Below are 23,406 nucleotides of genomic sequence, written 5' to 3'. Positions count from 1 at the left end.
GGATAGTGGTCATGCTTGGTTTTGCAGCTCATCCCCATTCACTTAAATGGGACTGAGCTGTGCCTAGGCCACATGATCGATTAAATGTGACGTCACTGGCCTAGGAAGAGACCGGTGACCTCTTCGAACAGCTGATCGACGGGCGTGCCAGGAGTCGGACCGCCGCCGAATATTTTATTTTTAATTTTTTTCACATCGATGACCTGTCCTGAGGATTGGCCATCAAGACAAACTTGCTTAGTCCAGGTCATGGGCCGAGCATGACACAGGGGTCGTTCCCCGCGCCCTCATTCCCTGCACTAGGTATAACACAGTAGATCAGTCTTCTGCGGAGTGTCCCTTTAAAATATGATGAACCTTCTAGTTCAGGCATGCTCAACCTGCGGCCCTCCAGCTGTTGTAAAACTACAACTCCCACAATGCCCTGCTGTAGGCTGATAGTTTTGCAACCGCTGGAGGCCCGCAGGTTGAGCATGCCTGATCTAGATAAATCCAGTCTTGTAACTTCCATGTATCCCTTTTGCTCCTGGACTTCCTATTGCACAGCTGTGTGGGGGTTGGGGTTGTGCGGAGGATTACCATTGGGCACCAGAGTCGCCTGGTCATGGGTCATTTCCTTGCAGCTGCCGGGCAGAAGATCAACTCCTGATGTAAGAGGTGGAGGCTAGAAATGGAAGGACAGTATCAGGACGCATCGGAGGCCACCTGCATTTTAGCATCCATACTATTGCAAGAAAACACTCCTCCCCCTGGTGTTCTACTGAAGCAGACTTAGTCCTTTTCAGTAGAACCTTAGTACAGTCTCATCCTCATATTTTCCTTCTGTTTTCTTCCTTTTACTCATTCTGTTCCCTTCCCGCTACTCCTGCCTTACCCTTACTTACCTCTGGCCGCTTCTCTCTCCTCCATCCTACATGTAGCATTATCATAATACAATGCTGTTGCATAGCAGCCACCTACCTCTCTAACGCACACCTCCCCTTTACTCTCAACATAAAAAAAATAAAAAATCTTACCCGTCGATAGATTTTAATCTGCAATTACCTGGTGTTTATCCGAGACATGGCGTATTGATCAGGAGCGGGATTTATTACTTGTGCGGAATAAAGCATTTGCTTAAAATAAATTCACCTCTGTGAAGTCAATGTAGATCTGAAACTCTGTGCTGATTTAATTTTATAATACATTTTTATAGCGGCCGGGGTTCTTGTTTTCCTGATACATTGCTCCAAATCCCCTGCTTTGACATGATAACATTCTTCTACCTGCAGCCACCACTAGAGGGAGCTCACTGCAGACTGTCTCAGTAAGCCACTGTGCTCCCTCTAGTGGTGGACGTTGGTAGTAGAATTTTATCATGTAACTCTATGCAGGGGATTCGTATCGAGCCCCTTTTTGCACCTTGTAACTTACCGTTTCTCCTCTGCCGTTTCCAGACATCATGGCTGACAAAGATGGAATTAAACCCGTTGAAGATGATATAGAGGATGAAACCGACAAGAACTATAAGCCCCCGGAGAAGAAATCCCTGCAGGAGATCCAGGAACTGGACAAAGACGACGAAAGTCTCATCAAATACAAGCAGGCCTTGCTGGGGAACCTGCCGGCCGCTGTGGGTGAGTCCAGAAATAAAAGGTCGAGTAATTCCATACATGAACAGCAGGGCGGCGGAATACTTCACATTACTTATGGTTGCCCTGAAGAAATATTTTGCAGCCGCGGTGTCCATGACTGACCCCCCCCCCCCCCCCCCCCCCAACTACAGTGCTGATCAACCACACTTTCCCAGGGTCCAGGGCAAAACCTGCCGCTATGTATGTTGGTGCATTAGGTGGGAAGACTGACAACTACTGTAGTTCTCATCGCTAATCCCGTAGTGGTTGTCGCCCAGCTTTCCAAAGTTGGCGTTCATCCTGAGCTTCCTGGTTCCTGAAGCATAGTAAAGACAGGGAGAGGAATAAGAGGGAACACAACTGTCCCTATCGAATGTAGAGCTGTATGTCGGAAAGCTGGGTGACAACCCTTATCGGATACTAATGGTTGTCGGCCCCATATCTACGACTTTGGCAGAGCAGGATAAGCCAGAAATGGATGAACAAACCATTAAGTGACCTCATACGAAAGGGATTGCGTCCGACAACGGCTCTAGATCTGAATGCCATATTTGCGGCACCGTTGGTTGTCGCTTCCCTTCCCCCGCACAGGAGCATGGTGCTGTAGATATGGATACGGATCACCTGGCAGTGACTTTTTTTCCTTTTAGATTCGGGGTCTCGCATTGTATTCCTGACTGCTGGCTCTGGCCGCGTGCCCGTGCCCATCTGCTCTGGGTGGCGGCAGGTGCGCGCTCGCTAATGTTCAGACCCCGGCGGCGGGATGTGTGACTGCACAGATGCGCCTCTTAGCGCTGATTTATGGCTGGAGCAGCGCTGGGTCTCGGCTGTGGATCCTGAGTGTGAAATCCGTGGAGGACTGGGGGGGGGGGGGGGGGGGTTAATGGATTCAGGTGCAGAGATGGCGGCCGCCGCCGCTTATCCATCAGGAGGGGTCATGATGGCGGCATTATATTATCCATGGTCAGCCATAACATTAAAACCTAATATTAGGCAACGTCCTGTGTGTCCTGACAACTTTCTACCATAGACAGCAGGAACGTTGTCAGCAATTTGGACCAGAGGGACTAGCCTTCACTACCCCCCAATCAAGGAGCCTTGGGCGGCCATGACCAGGTGTCCGTCCGGGGACCATAGGTCGGTGTATGAAGTCAGATACGTATGGCGGTACTATTAGTAATCGATGCAATCAGTGGGGTCTGAGATTTGGACCCCCCCCCTTGTCGTCTTAATCCTAAATGAACTGGGACTATAGATCTTCATAGACCCTGTGATCAGAGGGGCTCCGACCTCTAGGACCCCACCGATTCCGCGCCACGGCCCCTCGTCTGTTCTCCCTGCGCAGCGGCGCGTGATCATCACCTACCGACCTGTATACGGGAGAGACCCATGCCCAACACTACAGCCGCTAATAACCTGATATGCATCAGCAATGGCGGCTGATGGATGGGGCCCCGGGGCCCACATGTCATAAATTACATTATGATTCCCAGTTCACAGAAACCATTAAGAAACTTGCTGACTGTTTCCGGATCCCATTACCCGATACATTACACTGACGGTAATGGCTGGAGAGCGCTCGCGTTTCAGCCCCATCTCCTGGGATGCGGCTTCCGGAAAAAAAAAGTTTCCTTTTCAAGATCTCCGCTCTCTGGCAGTGAATGGAAACCTATGGCCGGAGCAGAGCTGCAGTTAGTTACAATGTATCAGTGTTTGGCGCCTGTGTCACGTCCTGGATGAGAGCATGTGACCCGGGTGCTGAGGGACACAAGGGTGGCGCCCATCATCCCGGGATACGAGGTTCTGTCGCTGGGGGGGGGGGGTGTAGTGTACGCAGGACTCCTGGAAACCCCCGGGGACTATATACATATTGTGATACGCCCTATAATACTCCAGGCGTTGTATGTGATGGGCTGCAGCAAGACCTGAGGATGCAGCTTTGGAAGTGACTGGGATTGAAGTCTTGATGGTGCAGCCTTGGATGTGACTAGAGTAGAAAGTGCTGACATGTAGCTTTGGAAGTGACTTCAGTAGAAAATGGAATGAACCTGCAAGCACCTTTCAATGTGTCTTAGTACAAGATGCAGCTTTGGATGCTACTGGGATAGATGCGATGATGCAGCGTTGATGGTGACTACAGTATGAGATGTAAGGATGCAAGTTTGGATGTGACTGGAGTAGACGCCCTCATGAGGCAGCTTTGGAAGTGACTGGAGTAGATGTCATGATGGAGCTTTGAACGTGGCTGGAGTAGATGATTTAGCAACTTTGAATGTGTCTGAAATAGAAGCTGATGCAGTTTTGCATGTGATTGGATTTTATGGTGCAGACTTGGATGTGACTACAGTAGAAGGCATGATTATAAAAGTGGTAGAAAATACAATGATGCAGCTTTGGATGGGACCTGAGTACAAGACACGATGCAGCTTTGGATTGGACCTGAGTACAAGACACAATGATGCAGCTTTGGATGCAACCAGTGTGGAAGACTTGATGATGCAGCATTGACAGTGCCTCGAGTAGAAAATGTAAGGATGCAACTTTGGATGTGACTGGAATAGACACCCTGATGAGAAGCTTTGGAAGTGACTCGGGTCGATGATATCATGTTGCAGCTTTGAGCGTGACTGGAGTAGAAGATGATGCAACTTTGGATAGGACTGGATTTTAAGTCATGATGGAAGTGACTAGAGTAGAAAATGTAATGATGCAGATTTGGATGGAACCAGAGTACAAGACACAATGTTGCAGCATCAGATGCGACCGGTGTAGAAGATCTAATAGTGCTACTTTGGATGTGACTGGATTAGAATATCTAAGGATGAAACGTTGGATGTTACTGGAGTAGATGTCCTTATGATGCAGCTTTGAAAGTGACTGTAGTAGAAGATGTTATGATGCAGATTTAAAAGTGAAGGGAGTAGTATATGTGATGCTGCTGCTTTGGAAGTGACTGGAGTAGAAGATGTGCTGTTTAAAGTATTCAAAACTGGAACTATAAAATATGTACCCCCTCCCCCAGCTCTCTGTCCCTGAATGAACTGTGGACATTTTTTGAGTTTTAGTGATAAGAACATTTCTAGAAATTTGTTAATTAAAACAAAGGGAAGGATTCTGATGAGTGGCGCCTGCATGTTGGTGGAGATAAGCGGCTGCATTCTGGTGGAATCAGCAGTGGATTTTCCTGCTGAGGGTCCAGCATGAAGCTCGACTCTTCCAAGCCTCTGTTCACACTGTTGGGATTCCTCATAGGGGCAGGAGCTCACAATGTGCTGCCGGGGGCGTTCTCCTCTCTTCTCACTGTTGGGTTTCCTCAGAGGGGCAGGAGCTCACAATGTGCTGCCGGGGGCGTTCTCCTCTGTTCACACTGTTGGGTTTCCTCAGAGGGGCAGGAGCTGGCAATGTGCTGCCGGGGGCGTTCTCCTCTGTTCTCCAGAAAGGTTTTCTGTCTGTAAAGTACAAGGAGAAGGCGCCAATGGCGGTTGCAGTGTCCAAGGGATGAAATTACCCCCTGTGTGAATACCGCTCTATATAGAGAGAGCTCTACCATCATGGGTAATGAGACCTGAGGGGACCTGCCCTGGTATATGGAACATGGTGGGAGCGCCATCTAGGGCTGAGAAATCATGATGCTGAAATAGATGTCAAGATGATATAACATTAGTTATTGAGGATGAGATGGAGGGAGGTGGAGATGAGAGATTGCTGGGTGACGTGAAGATGGGATGGTTTGATGCAGGGAGCTGGAGATGAAGATTGGATAGTATGGTTGGTGGGATGGTATGAGGTGGGATGGTTGGGGATGGTATGAGGTGGGATGGTTGGGGATGGTATGAGGTGGGATGGTTGGGGATGGGACGAGGTGTGATGGTTGGGGATGGGACGAGGTGTGATGGTTGGGGATGGGACGAGGTGGGAGGGTTGGGGATGGAACGGTTGAGGTGTGATGGTTGGGGATGGGACGAGGTGGGATGGTTGAGGTGTGACGGTTGGGGATGGGACGAGGTGTGACGGTTGGGGATGGGACGAGGTGTGACGGTTGGGGATGGGACGAGGTGGGACGGTTGGGGATGGGACGAGGTGGGACGGTTGGGGATGGGACGAGGTGGGACGGTTGGGGATGGGACGAGGTGGGACGGTTGGGGATGGGACGAGGTGGGACGGTTGGGGATGGGACGAGGTGGGACGGTTGGGGATGGGACGAGGTGGGACGGTTGGGGATGGGACGAGGTGGGACGGTTGGGGATGGGACGAGGTGGGACGGTTGGGGATGGGACGAGGTGGGATGGTTGAGGTGTGACGGTTGGGGATGGGACGAGGTGGGACGGTTGGGGATGGGACGGTTGAGGTGTGATGGTTGGGGATGGGACGAGGTGGGATGGGACGAGGTGTGACGGTTGGGGATGGGACGAGGTGGGACGGTTGGGGATGGGACGAGGTGGGACGGTTGGGGATGGGACGAGGTGGGACGGTTGGGGATGGGACGAGGTGGGACGGTTGGGGATGGGACGAGGTGGGACGGTTGGGGATGGGACGAGGTGGGACGGCTGGGGATGGGACGAGGTGGGACGGCTGGGGATGGGACGAGGTGCGACGGTTACTATTTGTATGGTGTAGGATGTCATGGTTTGAGATGGGATAATTCTGGATGACAAGAGACTGTTAGTTAAGCAGTTTTTAATTTTCAATAAATGTTTTTTTTTTTTTCAGACCATAGTGCCCCCAACGTGCAGGTGACGCAGATGGCTTTGATATGCGATGAAGCCCCCGCGCCCATCACTATGGACTTAACAGGTAAAAGATTCATGTAACCAAATCAGAAACTTGTAGCATAATAAATCTACATATACAGGAAAGTCCTTCAATCTGGAGGAATTGATATAAAACTTCATGTAAGGTGGAATCACAAGATGCTGCATTAATGGCCATATTTTATGAAGTACGAGATTCATTGGGTGATAAGATGCTCCCTATTTTTTCCTGTCCCACTGACTCTCCCAAACCTCACTGTCTTACATTTTGTCAAAACACTCAAAATGTCTTTATAGCAGTTGTAGCTCAATTTTTCCTGATACAGTGCTCCAAATCTGCAGAGATTGAGCTACAGGATACAATTCTGTCCGCTAGCAGCCACCACTAGAGGGAGCTCACTGCATATAGATTTATTATGTTGCTTAATGGATAAATAGTATTTAGTGAGCTCCCCCTAGTGGTGGCCGCTGGTAGCCAGAAGTGTGTAATTAAACTGCTGATGCAGGGGATTTGGAGCTGTGTTTTCAGAAAATTTTCAGCTCACCCGTTTAAGATTTTAAAACTGGTGTTAAAGGGTTGAAAAGTCTGATGTGATCAGAAGAACACAAGGTATGTAAGTACCAGGCCCTGCTCTTTCATGTGGGAATGAGACGTGTGTGGAGGTCAGGCTACTGAGATGAAATTAGGGGTATTTTCCTTTTCACATTAATTTAAGAACATTAAATCTCTACTCGTACGGCTGCACAGACCTGGCGGCTTTAATCTCATCAGATCAGGCCGCTGTCGGAAGCAGAAATGAAGGATTTCATGTCTCCAGATGAGGAGCTCGTAAGAGGCGCAGCGTGACCTGCATGTTAATTACACGCCGCATCTCACAAGGGGAAGGTGCTGAAGTAAATTAACATGGGGTGTACGAGGCGCACTCCATGGTGTGTGCTGAATTAATCATCAGCCCTTTACTTTGAAATGCTGAGTAGGTGTCTTCGAGAAGATGTAAATGTATTAAACCCAAAACGCGGCGTCCGAAATCCAGTAAAGATATGATGGCATTGCTCAGCCCTTCTATGATCTCCTCTTCCAGCCTGTAGTCCCCTTTCCCAACATGAATACCCGTCCTGTAAATGTTCACAAACCTCCACATGAAAGTAAAGAAAATGGAGGAGGGGGAGGAGGGGGACGCAGCTGCAGCTTCTGTTAGACTGCATGCTGTGAGAGGGGAGCAGGAGCTGAACTGAGGAGAGATCTGATTGGCTGTTGTGCTCCAGTAAGAGCCCTTCCATGGCATGGTCGGAGAAAATGTGCATTTAGGTCCATCTGATGGACACCTACAGATAAGAAGGGATTATGATACATAGATAGTAGGCCTGCACGATATATCGCCAAAGCAATCGTATTGCGATAATCGCCGATTGCGATATGGCGTTTTGGCCAACCCAAAAATGCAGCGATTTTTTTTTATTTTTTTTTCACTTTATAAGACACAGTCTCATAAAGCAATGGTTGACTTTTTACGTGGCTGACACTGATGTATCGCCGGCCGCTATGCTGCACAGCTGGCGATACATCAGTTACAGTGCGGAGAGGGGCTGGAGGCAGGTCGCGGCGGACCCCGTGCACATAACGGTCTCTGTATGCAAAGTCTTTCTTTACTGCTGAAACACTCAGGGGCATGGCGTCACTCAGTCGCGCTCCTGCTTCATGAGTGACGTTATGCCCCGGCTGGCCGCTCGCTGCCGTGCATTCATAGCGAGTACAGAGGCTGGCGATCATAGCAATAGGAGAGCGAGTGTTTCAGCAGTAAAGAAAGACTTTGCATACAGAGACAGTTATGTGCGCGGTTTAGGACACATGAGGGGACATTAATAAAGTAATGCTGTGACACATAGGGCCATGAGGGGGGCCAGCATAATATGCTATGTGTGCGTGCCACCCACAGATCCCCCCCCCATAACAGTGCCACCCACAGATCCCCCCCCCATAACAGTGCCACCCACAGATCCCCCCCCCCCATAACAGTGCCACCCACAGATCCCCCCCCCCATAACAGTGCCACCCACAGATCCCCCCCCCCCATAACAGTGCCACCCACAGATCCCCCCCATAACAGTGCCACCCACAGATCCCCCCCCAAAAAACAGTGCCACCCACAGATCCCCCCCCCCAAAAACAGTGCCACCCACAGATCCCCCCCCCAAAACAGTGCCACCCACAGATCTCCCCCCCCCCCAAAACAGTGCCACCCACAGATCCCCCCCCCCCCCCCAATAACAATGTCATACCCAGAGCATTATTAGTTAAAAATCCACCAAAAGCACACCTTCTGGTTCAAAATCTTTTTTTTTTTCTTATTTTCCTCCTCAAAAACCTAGGTGCGTCTTATAAAGCAAATAAATAGGGTACCTGGGTGACGGTTCACGGCAGCGGCTCCTGTGGCGGCGTCAGCGGCTCATACGGGAAAATCCAAGCAAATAGACCTCTAGCACAATTCCCTTAAAATATCGCATCGCATATCCGTATCACAATTTTTAGGGCCCTAATCGCAATTGCACAAAATTCCCATATCATGCAGCCCTAATAGATGGGTATGCTGTACGTTTCTGGATTGTGCAATTGATGGCCTATCGGGATCAGCAGTGATAAGAGTCCCGTCAGCCATGTCGATCAGCTGTACGAAGAGGCTGCGGCCCTCCGAGAGCATATAGGCCTCTTCCTAGGCCAGTGACATCATTGTACATCGGTCACGTGGCCTAGGAGCAGCTCAGTCCTATTCAAGTGAATGAGACTGAGGTGCGATACCAAGGACGGCCACTATGCTGTGCTGTGCTCGGTGAGGGGACCGCAGAGCTCACAGGAGCCTCGGTGCTGCTGATTGGTGGGGGTCCGGTGAGCGCGGCTGCTTCATCAAACAGCTGATTAGTGGGGGTCCGGTGAGCGCGGCTGCTTCATCAAACAGCTGATTGGTGGGGGTCCGGTGAGCGCGGCTGCTTCATCAAACAGCTGATTAGTGGGGGTCCGGTCAGCGCGACTGCTTCATCAAACAGCTGATTGGTGGGGGTCCGGTGAGCGCGGCTGCTTCATCAAACAGCTGATTGGTGGGGGTCCGGTGAGCGCGGCTGCTTCATCAAACAGCTGATTGGTGGGGGTCCGGTGAGCGCGGCTGCTTCATCAAACAGCTGATTGGTGGGGGTCCGGTGAGCGCGGCTGCTCCATCAAACAGCTGATTGGTGGGGGTCCGGTGAGCGCGGCTGCTTCATCAAACAGCTGACTGGTGGGGGTCCGGTGAGCGCGGCTGCTTCATTAAACAGCTGACTGGTGGGGGTCCGGTGAGCGCGGCTGCTCCATCAAACAGCTGATTGGTGGGGGTCCGGTGAGCGCGGCTGCTCCATCAAACAGCTGACTGGTGGGGGTCCGATGAGCGCGGCTGCTCCATCAAACAGCTGATTGGTGGGGGTGCCAGGAGTCGGACCCCCAACGATCTGAAATTGAGGTCTTATCCTGAGGATAGGCCATGAATATCAAATTCCTTTTGCATATTCGGGTTTGTATCTCTTGCACGGGACGTTTTCTAAGGAGAAGTAAGACCTTTCCGCAGAACGTCTCAGACGTTGCTCCGGTTCATTTTGATGTGAGATTTTTGTATTTTCTTGGTGCTAAAACTGCAACATTATTGGTAGATTTGGGCTAATTTTACAGGGAAGTATTAGGTACTGATACAATGTGACCCTCTGCCGGGATCCCCGTGGGTACAATGTGACCCTCTGCCGGGATCCCCGTGGGTACAATGTGACCCTCTGCCGGGATCCCCGTGGGTACAATGTGACCCTCTGCCGGGATCCCCGTGGGTACAATGTGACCCTCTGCCGGGATCCCCGTGGGTACAATGTGACCCTCTGCCGGGATCCCCGTGGGTACAATGTGACCCTCTGCCGGGATCCCCGTGGGTACAATGTGACCCTCTGCCGGGATCCCCGTGGGTACAATGTGACCCGGGCCGGCCTTAGGTGTGTGAACCGAGAGCAAGGCAGGTGGTATGACTCCGCAACCAGAAAAGAGTGCGTACGCAGAAGTCAAGATTAAGAAAATTGCATTTACTATCAATTAATAAAAGCAGGTTAACAATAAAACAGTATGAACAATTCAAGTCAAATACTACAACAATTTCCACCTTTGCTGTGTCCGTGTTCGCGGTGCGGACACTAAGGAATAGCAGTCCCAGGAACTATCCCTAACTGACCCTAACTTTCAAGCGGGTGCGCACCCCCCTTATCCCAGTGGTCCAAGTGGACCTCTTACAGTTTGTGGAAGTGCACGGTGGGGCCCGATGTCGTCCTTTTCCTTTATAACCAGCGCAGGATCCGCAACAAAGTCCTCCTCAGCAGGCCGGAAAACCAGATGGATATAATCCAGAATTTTACAGTGACTGTCCGGTACCTCGACAGCACTGTGAGTCTCTTTACTGTTTGGGGCAATCCACTCAGCCCAATGTCGGCTCCACAGGTTAGCTGCTGCACACAGTCCTTTTTAACTTGGCTTCACTAAATGCACGGTCTCTTTATACTCCGTCCGTCTCTAGACTGAAGTTCACACAGCTTGGCTGCACAGGAACGTCCTTTAGTACCTCCACACACGTCTTACACAGCACAGAACTTGCTTTCTATCTAGCCAAGATGGCAGCCGTTATCTCTTTAGTCCCTCTTCCTCATTCTTCCTGCTCACACTGAGGCAGGCTGACATCATAAGGGGCGTGTCACTTCAACACTTATGCTGTTTTAAAGAGCCACTAACACATTAATACACTTTCTCTATGGTAAACTTCAATGCAAATTGGTCCTATACTGCCATCTACTGACCAAACGAATACTGCAGGAATTTACATTTATCTGTATTACTGGAATAGCATTATACATTAAATTTTAACACAGTTTACCAGGATAATGAAACTTAGACACATTACATGACTGTTTCTTACATATTCCCCCCCACTTTAAGATTGGCAGTCCCTGCCAATGACTGAATATCCAGTGGGCTGTACTCTTATATGTAGAGTGGTAATGTACCGTTGTATGGCAGGCCAAATAAACTCGTCCTGCGCATACCGAACAGGGGGAATGCCAGCATTTGGTCTAGTGGTGCGTCTGAGAACCACTGGTATACTCTGGGGTACTGTAGCCATAGGCTGAGAAGGACCAGCAGACTCCGCATCAGAGGGGGCACAGGCTGGGGGCACACTAGTCACAGGTGGAACATCCTCAGGAGCGGGGATTGGCCAACAATCATCCTCATCATCGTAAGCCCATTTCACACCACCAGTCTCGGACTGTGGGAGCTCGTTGACATTATCAGTTCCATCACAATTTGCTTCTTTAGATTGACACAGGCGCAACATATTTCTGTGAAGTACTCGGACACAATCAGTTCCTTCCTTCTGAACTTCGTACACAGGCTCATTTGCATACTTGTGGGCAACTACACGATATGGCACAGCCTCCCACCTGCTTTCCAATTTTCCTTGAGGCTTCTTGACACGTACCAGCACCAGGTCACCTGGCTGCAATGGTGCCCTTTGCACCGGGGTCTTATCAGGATGAGAATTTTCTTGCAGACGCTGTCGCACCAATCGATGAACTGTCTCAAGTCTCTGCCGGTGTGCTCGCACCCAGGAGGCTGGATCTCTTGGAGGGAACCCATCCACATCATTTAACTGTAACTCTCCGACACTTCGCCCAGACCGTCCAAAGAGGAGGGTATAAGGAGAATACCCCGTTGTAGAATGGACCTGATTGTTATAGGCCCACACCATCTCAGACAAGAACTGAGGCCACTGTAACTTCTTGTCCTCCTCCAAAGTCCGCACCATCTGTAGCAGAGTTCTATTAAATCGTTCGCAGGCTCCGTTTCCTTGGGGATGGTATGGAGTCGTGTGCGACTTCTTTATCCCGTAGATACGTTGAACTTCTTTCATTACATGTCCCTCAAAGCAAGCCCCTTGGTCAGAGTGGATGCGTTGTGGACACCCGTACACTCGGATGAAATCTTGGCATAGGGCTCGAGCTGCTGACTCAGCGGTCTGGTCCTTGGTGGCGGTCACCACCGCAAATTTAGTGAAGTGGTCCACCATTACGAGGCAGTACTGGTGCCCACTGTTGGATGGGCCCACCATTAGGTAGTCTATCATGACGATCTCTAAAGGTTCCTGGGTCACTATGGTTTGCAGGGGAGCTCTTTGTTCTATTGCCTTATGGATCTCACAAGTTCGACATCTATGACATACTTCTTCGACCATTTGACGGAGAGCTGGACAGTAAATCAGTCGCTGTAGCCAACGAAAGGTCTTCTCATGACCAAAATGTCCATTCTTATTATGAGCCTCAAGAGCCAATGATTGAGCCAGTTCACTAGGCACCACGATTTGGTAACAAATGTCGATTTCAGAAGGCAGATATACCTTTCGGCATAGCACTCCATTTTTCATCTCTAACTTTTCCCACTGACTCAGGACTAATAGCATTTCACGGGTCAGCCGTTCTCTTTCCTCTTTACAGGGCTTCTTGCCTTTCTCAACACACTTGATCATTTTCGCCAGCCCCTCATGGGCCTGCTGTATTTGCACCCATTCCTGTAGTGAGGGGCCAAAGAAAGGAGCCGTTTCGGTCCCTTCCACTGCACACTGCATAGCAGTGACCAAGGCTTGTGAAAATCTGCTGAAGTCAGGCATCTCCACATGCTCCAACTCATGATCCACGTCTCCCCTGGGGGCCTGGGTAGTTACCCTAGAAAGTCCATCGGCATTTTGGTTCTCCGTCTTGGACCGATACTTAATGCGGTAATTGAACTTAGACATTCGGGCTATCCACCTCTGCTCCAAAGCCCCGAGCTTGGCATTTTCCAGGTGAGCCAATGGGTTGTTGTCAGTCAGTACTAAGACTTCAGCTCCGGTCAAATACTCAGAGAATTTCTCAGTCATGGCCCATACCAGTGCCAACAGTTCTAACTTGAATGAACTATAATTGTCAGGGTTTCTCTCAGAATCTCGCAAGGATCGGCTGGCATACGCTATGACACGCTCTTGGCCATCCTGGAACTGAGAGAGCACCGCTCCGAGACCATACAGGCTTGCATCGGTATATAGCTGGAAGGGCAAGTGGTAATCAGCATACGCCAAGATTGGGGCCGTTGTAAGAGCATCCTTCAATGCCTGGAAGGCGTGTTCCTGTTCAGGGCCCCATTTCACTGACCGGTTCTTCGGACCCCCGGCGGTGCCTCGTAGGAGAGCATTAAGTGGCGCTGCTACTCTAGCAAAGTCCTTAATAAACCGTCGATAGTAGCCGGCTACTCCCAGGAACGCCCTCACTTCTCGCAGGGTAGTCGGTGTCGGCCAGTCTTGAACAGCCGCTATCTTGTCCCTTGACGGCCTCACCCCTTCTCCTGATACACAATGACCCAAGTAATCAATTTCAGATTGGAACAACCGACATTTACTGGGTTTCAGTTTGAGCCCATGTTCCCGCAATCGTTGAAATACTTGTCCCAACTGGCGGAGATGGTCCTCAAAGGTTGCAGAGTACACTATAATGTCATCCAAGTAGATGAGAGTGAATTCAAAGTTGAAGTCACCAAGACATTTCTCCATCAATCGTTGAAACGTTCCAGGTGCATTTGTCAATCCAAAGGGCATCCGGTTAAATTCGTATAGTCCCATGGGCAAGATAAAGGCTGTCTTTTCCTTATCTTTCTCGGCCATTGGCACCTGCCAATACCCACTAGCCAGGTCTAGTGAGGAGAAGTAGCGGGCTCTTCCTAGTGCTGAAAGGGACTCCTCAATCCGAGGTAAGGGGTAGGAATCTCGTACGGTGCAGGTATTCAACTTTCGATAGTCTACGCAAAACCGAATGGACCCATCTTTCTTCCTTACTAGTACCACTGGAGCTGCCCAGGGACTTTGGCTTTCTTGAATGATCCCATTCTGCAGCATCTGGGTCAACAGTTCTTTCACCTCCTGATACATCTGTGGAGGAATTTGTCGGTAGCGCTCTCTGATTGGAGAGGTGTCTCCTGTGGGAATCTCATGGTAGATCCCTGTCGTACATCCAAAATCTTCAGCATGACGTGCAAAGGTTGTGCGGTTTTCCCATAACAGTTCATCTACCTTCCGGATCTGTTCCAGAGAACACAAAGAAGTCTCTATCTTCATCTGTTCTCGGATTGCACCGCCATTCCATTTAGGGGTGGGGTTCTCGCCTTCCCCCATAGACACGGTTACGGCCCATTCACCTCGTTCAGCCGGCCTCAACTGCATCGGGGTCGCTTTCCTCACTTCCTCCGGAGTCACATAAAGGTTAGCCAGCAGCCTTCCTGGGGCTAGGTCTACACTCTGATCCTGAGTGTTCACACATCGGAGGGGTACTCTCCCATTGCGGACTACTGCCAAGGAACGGGCTACTAGCGGATCAACACTTCTTCCGGCTGTCGGCAGTGGTTCTATCAACACAGCTATGCCCTCTAGTTTCCTACAGGTGCCTACAGGCATGGACACTATCATCTCCCGTCTGGGTGGCAACGTAACTTTTGTATGCAGAGGGACCAAAATTCGAGCAAGAGGACACTGTGCATCCGAACTTTTCTGTAAGCCACATGTTCGGACCAGCCGCTGGAAGGCCGTTTGAGTAGGCCGATGGCTAGTGGTTTCTCTCCAATAACCGTGACCTTTCTTTTCAAAGAGAATCTGATCCAATTCTTTTAACACATTCATCCCCAAGATGACAGGGACCTTTACTTCATGTGACTCCTGTACTACCACAATGCCTTTCTTGCCTAGATCCTGGCCACATAATCTGACATTCATCCAGGCCACTCCCACCACCGGTACTGGTAACTGATTAGCTGCGACCACTCGTATGAATGTATGGGGATCATATTTTACATGTCGCTGAAAATACCGTTCGTAATAGTCTCTACTCAGGGTCGTTACTTGGGAACCCGTGTCAATCATCCCGGTAACCGGAATACCTTCCAATTCCATCTGTATGATGGGACTTGCAGCGATCAGATCCTCTTCAGGGCATTCTCCTCTCATAGTCTCCTCAGTTTCCCCTACTGCCCGCCCTACTGCAGCAGGGGATTTCAGTTTAACGGCGGTCTCTCATAAGCTTGTCGCTGCTCTGGACATCTAGCAGCAATGTGGCCCACGCGTCCACAATCCCAGCAGCGTATTTCCCGTCGCTCTGGCCATCGGTTTGGGCCCCTTCGGTAAGCCCCATCGTTCTCTCCTGAGAGTTGTACTACATTATTGGGACCCCTTCGGTAGGTCCTATCCTCATCCCTCCAGTAGGGTTGTGGGTGATGCTGACCTTCTTGGTGTGAACGGCCCACCCCTTCATCTCTAGTTTTCTGGAGGCCTGCAATTCTCATAGAATTCTCATTACAATTGGTTTGTAGGTGTTCCATTTGCTCTTGCAATTTCTGCATTACTGTAAGTATCTCTTTAACTGTCCCTTTTTCCACTGTTTCTGGGCCAGAGCTAGCCCCCTGCGACAATGTAACTCCAACTGCGGTCTGAGGCTTCTGAACCATACTATTGGCACGTGAGATGGCCTCCACCTGTACGTCATGAAATTTAGCATCAGTCTCCCGTCGTATAAAGTCCTGCATAGCAACAGTCAAGCTGCCATCACGGATCCCCAGAACAAATTGGTCACGGAGTGTCCGATCAGGGTTACAGAAGGCTGGTGAGCCCCCTCTTTCCTTCCCTTGAATATCTCGGAGCAGTTCTAGTAGGGCATTTGCATACTGAGGGAGACTTTCATTCTCCTTTTGTACCCTCTGAAAGAACCGTGCCTGCAGGGACCCCAGCAATGCGGTTTCTCCATAAATAGTCTCTAGAATCTGGACAACTTGCTCAAATGTCTGTCTTTGTTCAAATGGCCGCAATATCACTGTAGTCTTAGCATCTCCTTGTAATGTCAATATGGCTAGCTCTACTAGTACTTCTGGTGCGGTCTGGTACATGCGCTGTACCATTCGTATCTGCTCTGCCCACACACTCACAGACATATTATTGCCATCAAACTTTGCTAACTGACTCATTACAGCCCCTGCTGGCATTCTTCCTCCAGCACCATCCCTCCTAACGGGTGCGTCGCCGTCCATTCTGGTAAGCGGATCCTGCCGACTACGCCAATTTGTGAACCGAGAGCAAGGCAGGTGGTATGACTCCGCAACCAGAAAAGAGTGCGTACGCAGAAGTCAAGATTAAGAAAATTGCATTTACTATCAATTAATAAAAGCAGGTTAACAATAAAACAGTATGAACAATTCAAGTCAAATACTACAACAATTTCCACCTTTGCTGTGTCCGTGTTCGCGGTGCGGACACTAAGGAATAGCAGTCCCAGGAACTATCCCTAACTGACCCTAACTTTCAAGCGGGTGCGCACCCCCCTTATCCCAGTGGTCCAAGTGGACCTCTTACAGTTTGTGGAAGTGCACGGTGGGGCCCGATGTCGTCCTTTTCCTTTATAACCAGCGCAGGATCCGCAACAAAGAAGTCCTCCTCAGCAGGCCGGAAAACCAGATGGATATAATCCAGAATTTTACAGTGACTGTCCGGTACCTCGACAGCACTGTGAGTCTCTTTACTGTTTGGGGCAATCCACTCAGCCCAATGTCGGCTCCACAGGTTAGCTGCTGCACACAGTCCTTTTTAACTTGGCTTCACTAAATGCACGGTCTCTTTATACTCCGTCCGTCTCTAGACTGAAGTTCACACAGCTTGGCTGCACAGGAACGTCCTTTAGTACCTCCACACACGTCTTACACAGCACAGAACTTGCTTTCTATCTAGCCAAGATGGCAGCCGTTATCTCTTTAGTCCCTCTTCCTCATTCTTCCTGCTCACACTGAGGCAGGCTGACATCATAAGGGGCGTGTCACTTCAACACTTATGCTGTTTTAAAGAGCCACTAACACATTAATACACTTTCTCTATGGTAAACTTCAATGCAAATTGGTCCTATACTGCCATCTACTGACCAAACGAATACTGCAGGAATTTACATTTATCTGTATTACTGGAATAGCATTATACATTAAATTTTAACACAGTTTACCAGGATAATGAAACTTAGACACATTACATGACTGTTTCTTACAGGTGTTCAGGCGCCCTGTGCGAGCTAACCTTGTGGCGCCCCCCCTCAAAAAAATAAATAAAAAAATTGTGGGGCACAGTGTAGCGGTATACTGTATATTGTGGGGCACAGTGTAGGCTATATGTGTATAGCAAACATATTTCATATGAAAACTTAGTTACTTGGCCCTTGGGGGTCTCGGTCGCCACTTCCACACTTTGGCCGGGGGCTCGGCGGAGCTGATGTTGTGTTTTATCCTAATGAGAAAGATTTCATAATAAGGATTTGGAGAAGGGGCAGAGGGACAGCAGAGCAGGGAGAGGCCGGTGCTGCTACTAGTAGTTCATACCATGGGGGAGTAATAAAGCCCACCATAATGCCCCCCCCCCCCCAGTAGTAATAATTCTCCTTATAATGTGACAGTGCAAAAAAATACCCCCTTGTAATGCCCCCATTTGAGCTAATGTCCCCATAGTCCCCCCATAATGTGCCAGTATAAAATACCCCTATATAGTACCCCTATATAGTGCCCCTAGTAAATGACCCCATAGTGCTCCACACCCTCCTTCCTCCTAGTGCCCCCCCCATAATGTACCAGTATAAAATGCTCCAGTAGATGCCCTCAGTGTCCCCCATAATTTGCAAGTATAAAATACCCCTTCTTAGTGCCTCCCGTAGATGACCCCATAGTACTCCTCTCCCCCCTTCCCCATAGTACCCACCATGTGTCCCAGTATAAAATCGTACTGTACAGAGAGCCCATATAAAATACCCCTTCTTTCTGGCCTCAGTAGATGCCCCTATAGTGCCCCCAATCATGTGCCAGTATTAACAGCCCCCCCCCTGTGCCAGTAATAATAGCCCCCTGTGCCAGTAATAATAGCAGCCCCCAGTAATAACAGCCCCCCTGTGCCAGTAATAACAGCCCCCAGTAATAACAGCCCCCCTGTGCCAGTAATAACAGCCCCCCTGTGCCAGTAATAACAGCCCCCAGTAATAAGAGCCCCTCTGTGCCAGTAATAAGAGCCCCCCTTTGCCAGTAATAACAGCCCCCAGTAATAAGAGCCCCTCTGTGCCAGTAATAAGAGCCCCCCTTTGCCAGTAATAAGAGCCCCCCCCCCTTTGCCAGTAATAAGAGCCCCCCCCTTTGCCAGTAATAAGAGCCCCCCCTTTGCCAGTAATAAGAGCCCCCCCCTTTGCCAGTAATAAGAGCCCCCCCCTTTGCCAGTAATAAGAGCCCCCCCCCTTTGCCAGTAATAAGAGCCCCCCCCTTTGCCAGTAATAAGAGCCCCCCCTTTGCCAGTAATAAGAGCCCCTCCCTGCCAGTAATAAGAGCCCCCCCCTTTGCCAGTAATAAGAGCCCCCCCTTTGCCAGTAATAACAGCCCCCCCATTGCCAGTAATAACAGCCCCCCCATTGCCAGTAATAACAGCCCCCCCATTGCCAGTAATAACAGCCCCCCCATTGCCAGTAATAACAGCCCCCCCCCATTGCCAGTAATAACAGCCCCCCCCCCATTGCCAGTAATAACAGCCCCCCCCCCATTGCCAGTAATAACAGCCCCCCCCATTGCCAGTAATAACAGCCCCCCCCCCATTGCCAGTAATAACAGCCCCCCCCCCCCATTGCCAGTAATAACAGCCCCCCCCCCATTGCCAGTAATAACAGCCCCCCCCCCCATTGCCAGTAATAACAGCCCCCCCCCCATTGCCAGTAATAACAGCCCCCCCCCATTGCCAGTAATAACAGCCCACGCCAGTAAAAGTATTGTACATAATAAAAATAATAAAAAAAACACATACTTGCCTCCATGTCAGTCATGCGATGCAGGCCTCTTCTGGCCTGTGTCCCACGCTGTATGGCTTAGGCGGCGCGATGACGTCATTGCGCCGCCTGCGCCGGCCTCTGATAGGCTGCAGGCACTAGGCCGGCAGCCTATCAGAGGAAGGGAAAGGGACACGTCCTGAGGACGGCGATACAGATGACTGGAGATGAGCGCTTCCATGGAAGCGCTCATCTCCCTGTGCCCAGCCGCCGCCGCCAGCTCGGGGGGGGGGGGGGGGGTGGGGGGCAATTGCCCCGTTGCCCCCCCCCCCCCCAGATCCGCCACTGACACAGGGAGGGGGAATCAGGTCAAACAGGGGAGGGGGCTGGGGGCCGCCCCGAGGGAGAACACAAGTGCCGCCTCGCCTGCTGCATATTACACTGCGAGCTGTCGGCCGCCGGGCGCCCCTGTTGCTATGGCGCCCTGTGCGGCCGCACAGCCCGCACACCCCAAAGGCCGGCCCTGAATGTGACCCTCTGCCGGGATGCCGTAGATACAATGAGACCCTCTGCCGGGATCCCCGTGGGTACAATGTGACCCTCTGCCGGGATCCCTGTGGGTACAATGTGACCCTCTGCCGGGATCCCTGTGGGTACAATGTGACCCTCTGCCGGGATGCCGTAGATACAATGTGACCCTCTGCCGGGATCCCCGTGGGTACAATGTGACCCTCTGCCGGGATCCCCGTGGGTACAATGTGACCCTCTGCCGGGATCCCCGTGGGTACAATGTGACCCTCTGCCGGGATCCCCGTGGGTACAATGTGACCCTCTGCCGGGATCCCCGTGGGTACAATGTGACCCTCTGCCGGGATCCCCGTGGGTACAATGTGACCCTCTGCCGGGATCCCCGTGGGTCCAATGTGACCCTCTGCCGGGATCCCCGTGGGTCCAATGTGACCCTCTGCCGGGATCCCCGTGGGTCCAATGTGACCCTCTGCCGGGATCCCCGTGGGTCCAATGTGACCCTCTGCCGGGATCCCCGTGGGTCCAATGTGACCCTCTGCCGGGATCCCCGTGGGTCCAATGTGACCCTCTGCCGGGATCCCCGTGGGTCCAATGTGACCCTCTGCCGGGATCCCCGTGGGTCCAATGTGACCCTCTGCCGGGATCCCCGTGGGTCCAATGTGACCCTCTGCCGGGATCCCCGTGGGTCCAATGTGACCCTCTGCCGGGATCCCCGTGGGTCCAATGTGACCCTCTGCCGGGATCCCCGTGGGTCCAATGTGACCCTCTGCCGGGATCCCCGTGGGTCCAATGTGACCCTCTGCCGGGATCCCCGTGGGTCCAATGTGACCCTCTGCCGGGATCCCCGTGGGTCCAATGTGACCCTCTGCCGGGATGCCGTAGATACAATGTGACCCTCTGCCGGGATCCCCGTGGGTACAATGTGACCCTCTGCCGGGATCCCCGTGGGTACAATGTGACCCTCTGCCGGGATCCCCGTGGGTACAATGTGACCCTCTGCCGGGATCCCCGTGGGTACAATGTGACCCTCTGCCGGGATCCCCGTGGGTACAATGTGACCCTCTGCCGGGATGCCGTTGATACACCCTGAGACTGTAGAGGCAGTGGCGACATTAGTATTCTGCACGCAGGGCTCCATGTTGTTGCACGATCCCCTCCTGGCGCTCATTGACATGGGTGACGCTTCCACAATGCAGCACCCACCAGCCTGTAAAACCTTCCGGAAAAACAGAGAAAATCCCAATCCTTGAAGACTGCCCAATCTACATGTAAGCTCAGGGGACAAGTGAGGCGCTACATGCACACCATGGCAGAATCTATGGTTCATCCTCCTCCTGCTGGGTGTAGTAGTACAAGTTACCTAGCAATCCCATGCTTTCCTCCCCGGGTGGCTCCTATCTGTCAGTTATACAGTAGACGGCCGCTGCACAGGCGTCCAGAGCATTGCTCACGGGGGCACTGGCTGCATATCCCTAGGGTGGACCACCAATGGTTCCACCTCTGGGACCTGCACCTATCTTCAAAATGGGCCCCTCAAAAATGAAGGTGAGTACGCTGCGCAAGCGCTGGCACCCTCCCATCATTTTTATGGCGCCGGCAGTCTCATTTCACACAGAGGTGAATGGTGAGGTGGCTGGGCATGCGCAGTGCGCTGTCCTTCACTTTTAGGGGCCCGTTCTGGAGATAGGTGCAGGTCCCAAAAGGTAAAGCCGTCCCCTGACATCAGGGGCATCTCCAAGTGACCATCAATGATTGAGATGATACAACCCCTTTAATGTGCACCTCCAACTAATAGACCGAAATCATTCTGTGCTGATCAAAGGGGTTATCCAGGAATTTGATATTGGCCTGTCCTCGGGTCTTGCTTCCAGGACCCCTCCAGTCAGCACAGCGCTGCCTGTTGTATAGTGGCAGTACTTGGTATTGCAGCCCAGGACCCCTCCAATCAGCACAGCGCTGCCCGTTGTATAGTGGCAGTACTTGGTATTGCAGCCCAGGACCCCTCCAATCAGCACAGCGCTGCCCGTTGTATAGTGGCAGTACTTGGTATTGCAGCCCAGGACCCCTCCAATCAGCACAGTGCTGCCCGTTGTATAGTGGCAGTACTTGGTATTGCAGCCCAGGACCCTTTGCTTGAAGGGGACTGAGCTGCACTTGGGCCACGTGACCCATGAAGGCGGCATCACTGGCCTAGGAAGAGGCTGAGGTGCTCACCGGGGGAAGCCATCAATCTCAAATTCCTGGATAATCCCTTTAATTGCTTAAAATACCTTTTTATTTTTTTTTATATTTTTTTTTATAGAAGTTCGAGCTCCATTTTTCTGATGCAGGGCTCCAAATCTCCTGCATAGCCATAGAGCGACATGACTAAGGGGAATTTACTGTTTACAGATTAGAGTAGAACTATATGTAGTGAGCGCCCCCCGGTGGCGGCTGCAGATATCCACAATTTTATGGATGAAGATGCTTCTCTACCATTTATAAAGGTAGATTAAAAGGTCCAACGTGTCATCGAAAGAGGGGGAGCAGGCAGGTTTTGGGGGGAGCTGTGGGTTATCCTAGTGAACGGCTGATTTCAAAGGCCAGCCATTTACTAAAGGTAAATCCGCAGATGTTCTTCAACCTCTCCAAATCTAAAAGCTTAGCACCTCCTACCCTATTGTGAAAAAAAATCAGTGGCTGAATATTTAATAGTTTGTCTGGTATTAGATTGTGAGCTCCTAGGGCTGTTTTTACGGCTCTCTGGAATACATTGGCGCTATATAAATAATGTGTAGTATAATAAACCCATTAATATCTCTATTCCAGTACTCTAGTGACCTCTAGTGGTGCGACTGCATTACTGCAGTCCTGCTGCAGCACACTATGCAGAGTTCCTCAAACTGTGCTGGTCCGAGCACGATGGGAGTTGTAGATTTGCAACAGCTGGAGAACAGCAGGTTGAGGAACACAGATTATTTGATTTTCACTTTATATACACACTTATTGCATTCGTTTTATTTTTTTTCTTTGCAGGCAACGTAGCCGCACTTAAGGAATCGACCTTTGTATTGAAAGAGGGTGTGTGCTACAAGGTTAAAATTACCTTTAAGGTAAGTGATCCCTGACAACCCAGTTAGAAGACGAACCGTTTTCATAAAGAAAGACTCTACAGATCTCATTATCCCTGTGTAAACGGAGGATGAAATTAAAATGTCCCTATGAAAACACTTCCTGGCACCCATGCACACGGCCGTTGTTTTAGTCCGCCTCCGAGCCGCAGTTTTGCGGACCCATTCACTTCAATGGTGTCGCAAAAAATGCGGACAGCACTCCGTGTGCTGTCCGCATCCGTTGCTCCATTCCGCAAAAAAAATAATAACCTGCGATTTGCGGACAAGAATAGGCAGTTATACTAAAGGCTGTCCGTGCCGTTCCGCAAATACTTGTCTACGTGAGGATTAAATTCCAGAGCGTTTTCTGATCCTGGAATGATCTTGGCAGCAACTCGTTCTAGTTCAGCTCATTTTTTTGATTCTATTCCTAGGTGAACAAGGACATAGTTTCTGGGTTGAAATATATACAGCACACCTTCCGGAAAGGAATCAGAGGTAAGTAAATGATGGAAAAGTAGTACATAAAAG

At 50.8% G+C, this 23,406-nt stretch overlaps 1 protein-coding gene across 2 annotated transcripts in view; it reads left to right on the top strand.

Annotated features, from left to right (window-relative positions):
- LOC122945626 (rho GDP-dissociation inhibitor 2-like) overlaps positions 1-23,406 on the top strand; it is a 48,201-nt gene that overhangs the window by 24,025 nt on the left and 770 nt on the right. For both annotated transcript variants that reach the window (XM_044304741.1, XM_044304740.1), the window contains exons 2-5: positions 1,437-1,616; positions 6,324-6,407; positions 22,799-22,875; positions 23,310-23,373. In XM_044304741.1, coding sequence (XP_044160676.1) covers positions 1,442-1,616; positions 6,324-6,407; positions 22,799-22,875; positions 23,310-23,373 — 400 coding nt within the window. In that variant the 5' untranslated portion in view covers positions 1,437-1,441. The remainder of the gene's footprint in view (positions 1-1,436; positions 1,617-6,323; positions 6,408-22,798; positions 22,876-23,309; positions 23,374-23,406) is intronic.

Source organism: Bufo gargarizans, chromosome 8, assembly GCF_014858855.1.
Source record: "Bufo gargarizans isolate SCDJY-AF-19 chromosome 8, ASM1485885v1, whole genome shotgun sequence".
Classification (NCBI taxonomy): domain Eukaryota; kingdom Metazoa; phylum Chordata; class Amphibia; order Anura; family Bufonidae; genus Bufo; species Bufo gargarizans.
The sequence above is the reverse complement of the archived record's forward strand: the minus strand, read 5'-3'. Positions and strand labels throughout refer to the sequence as shown.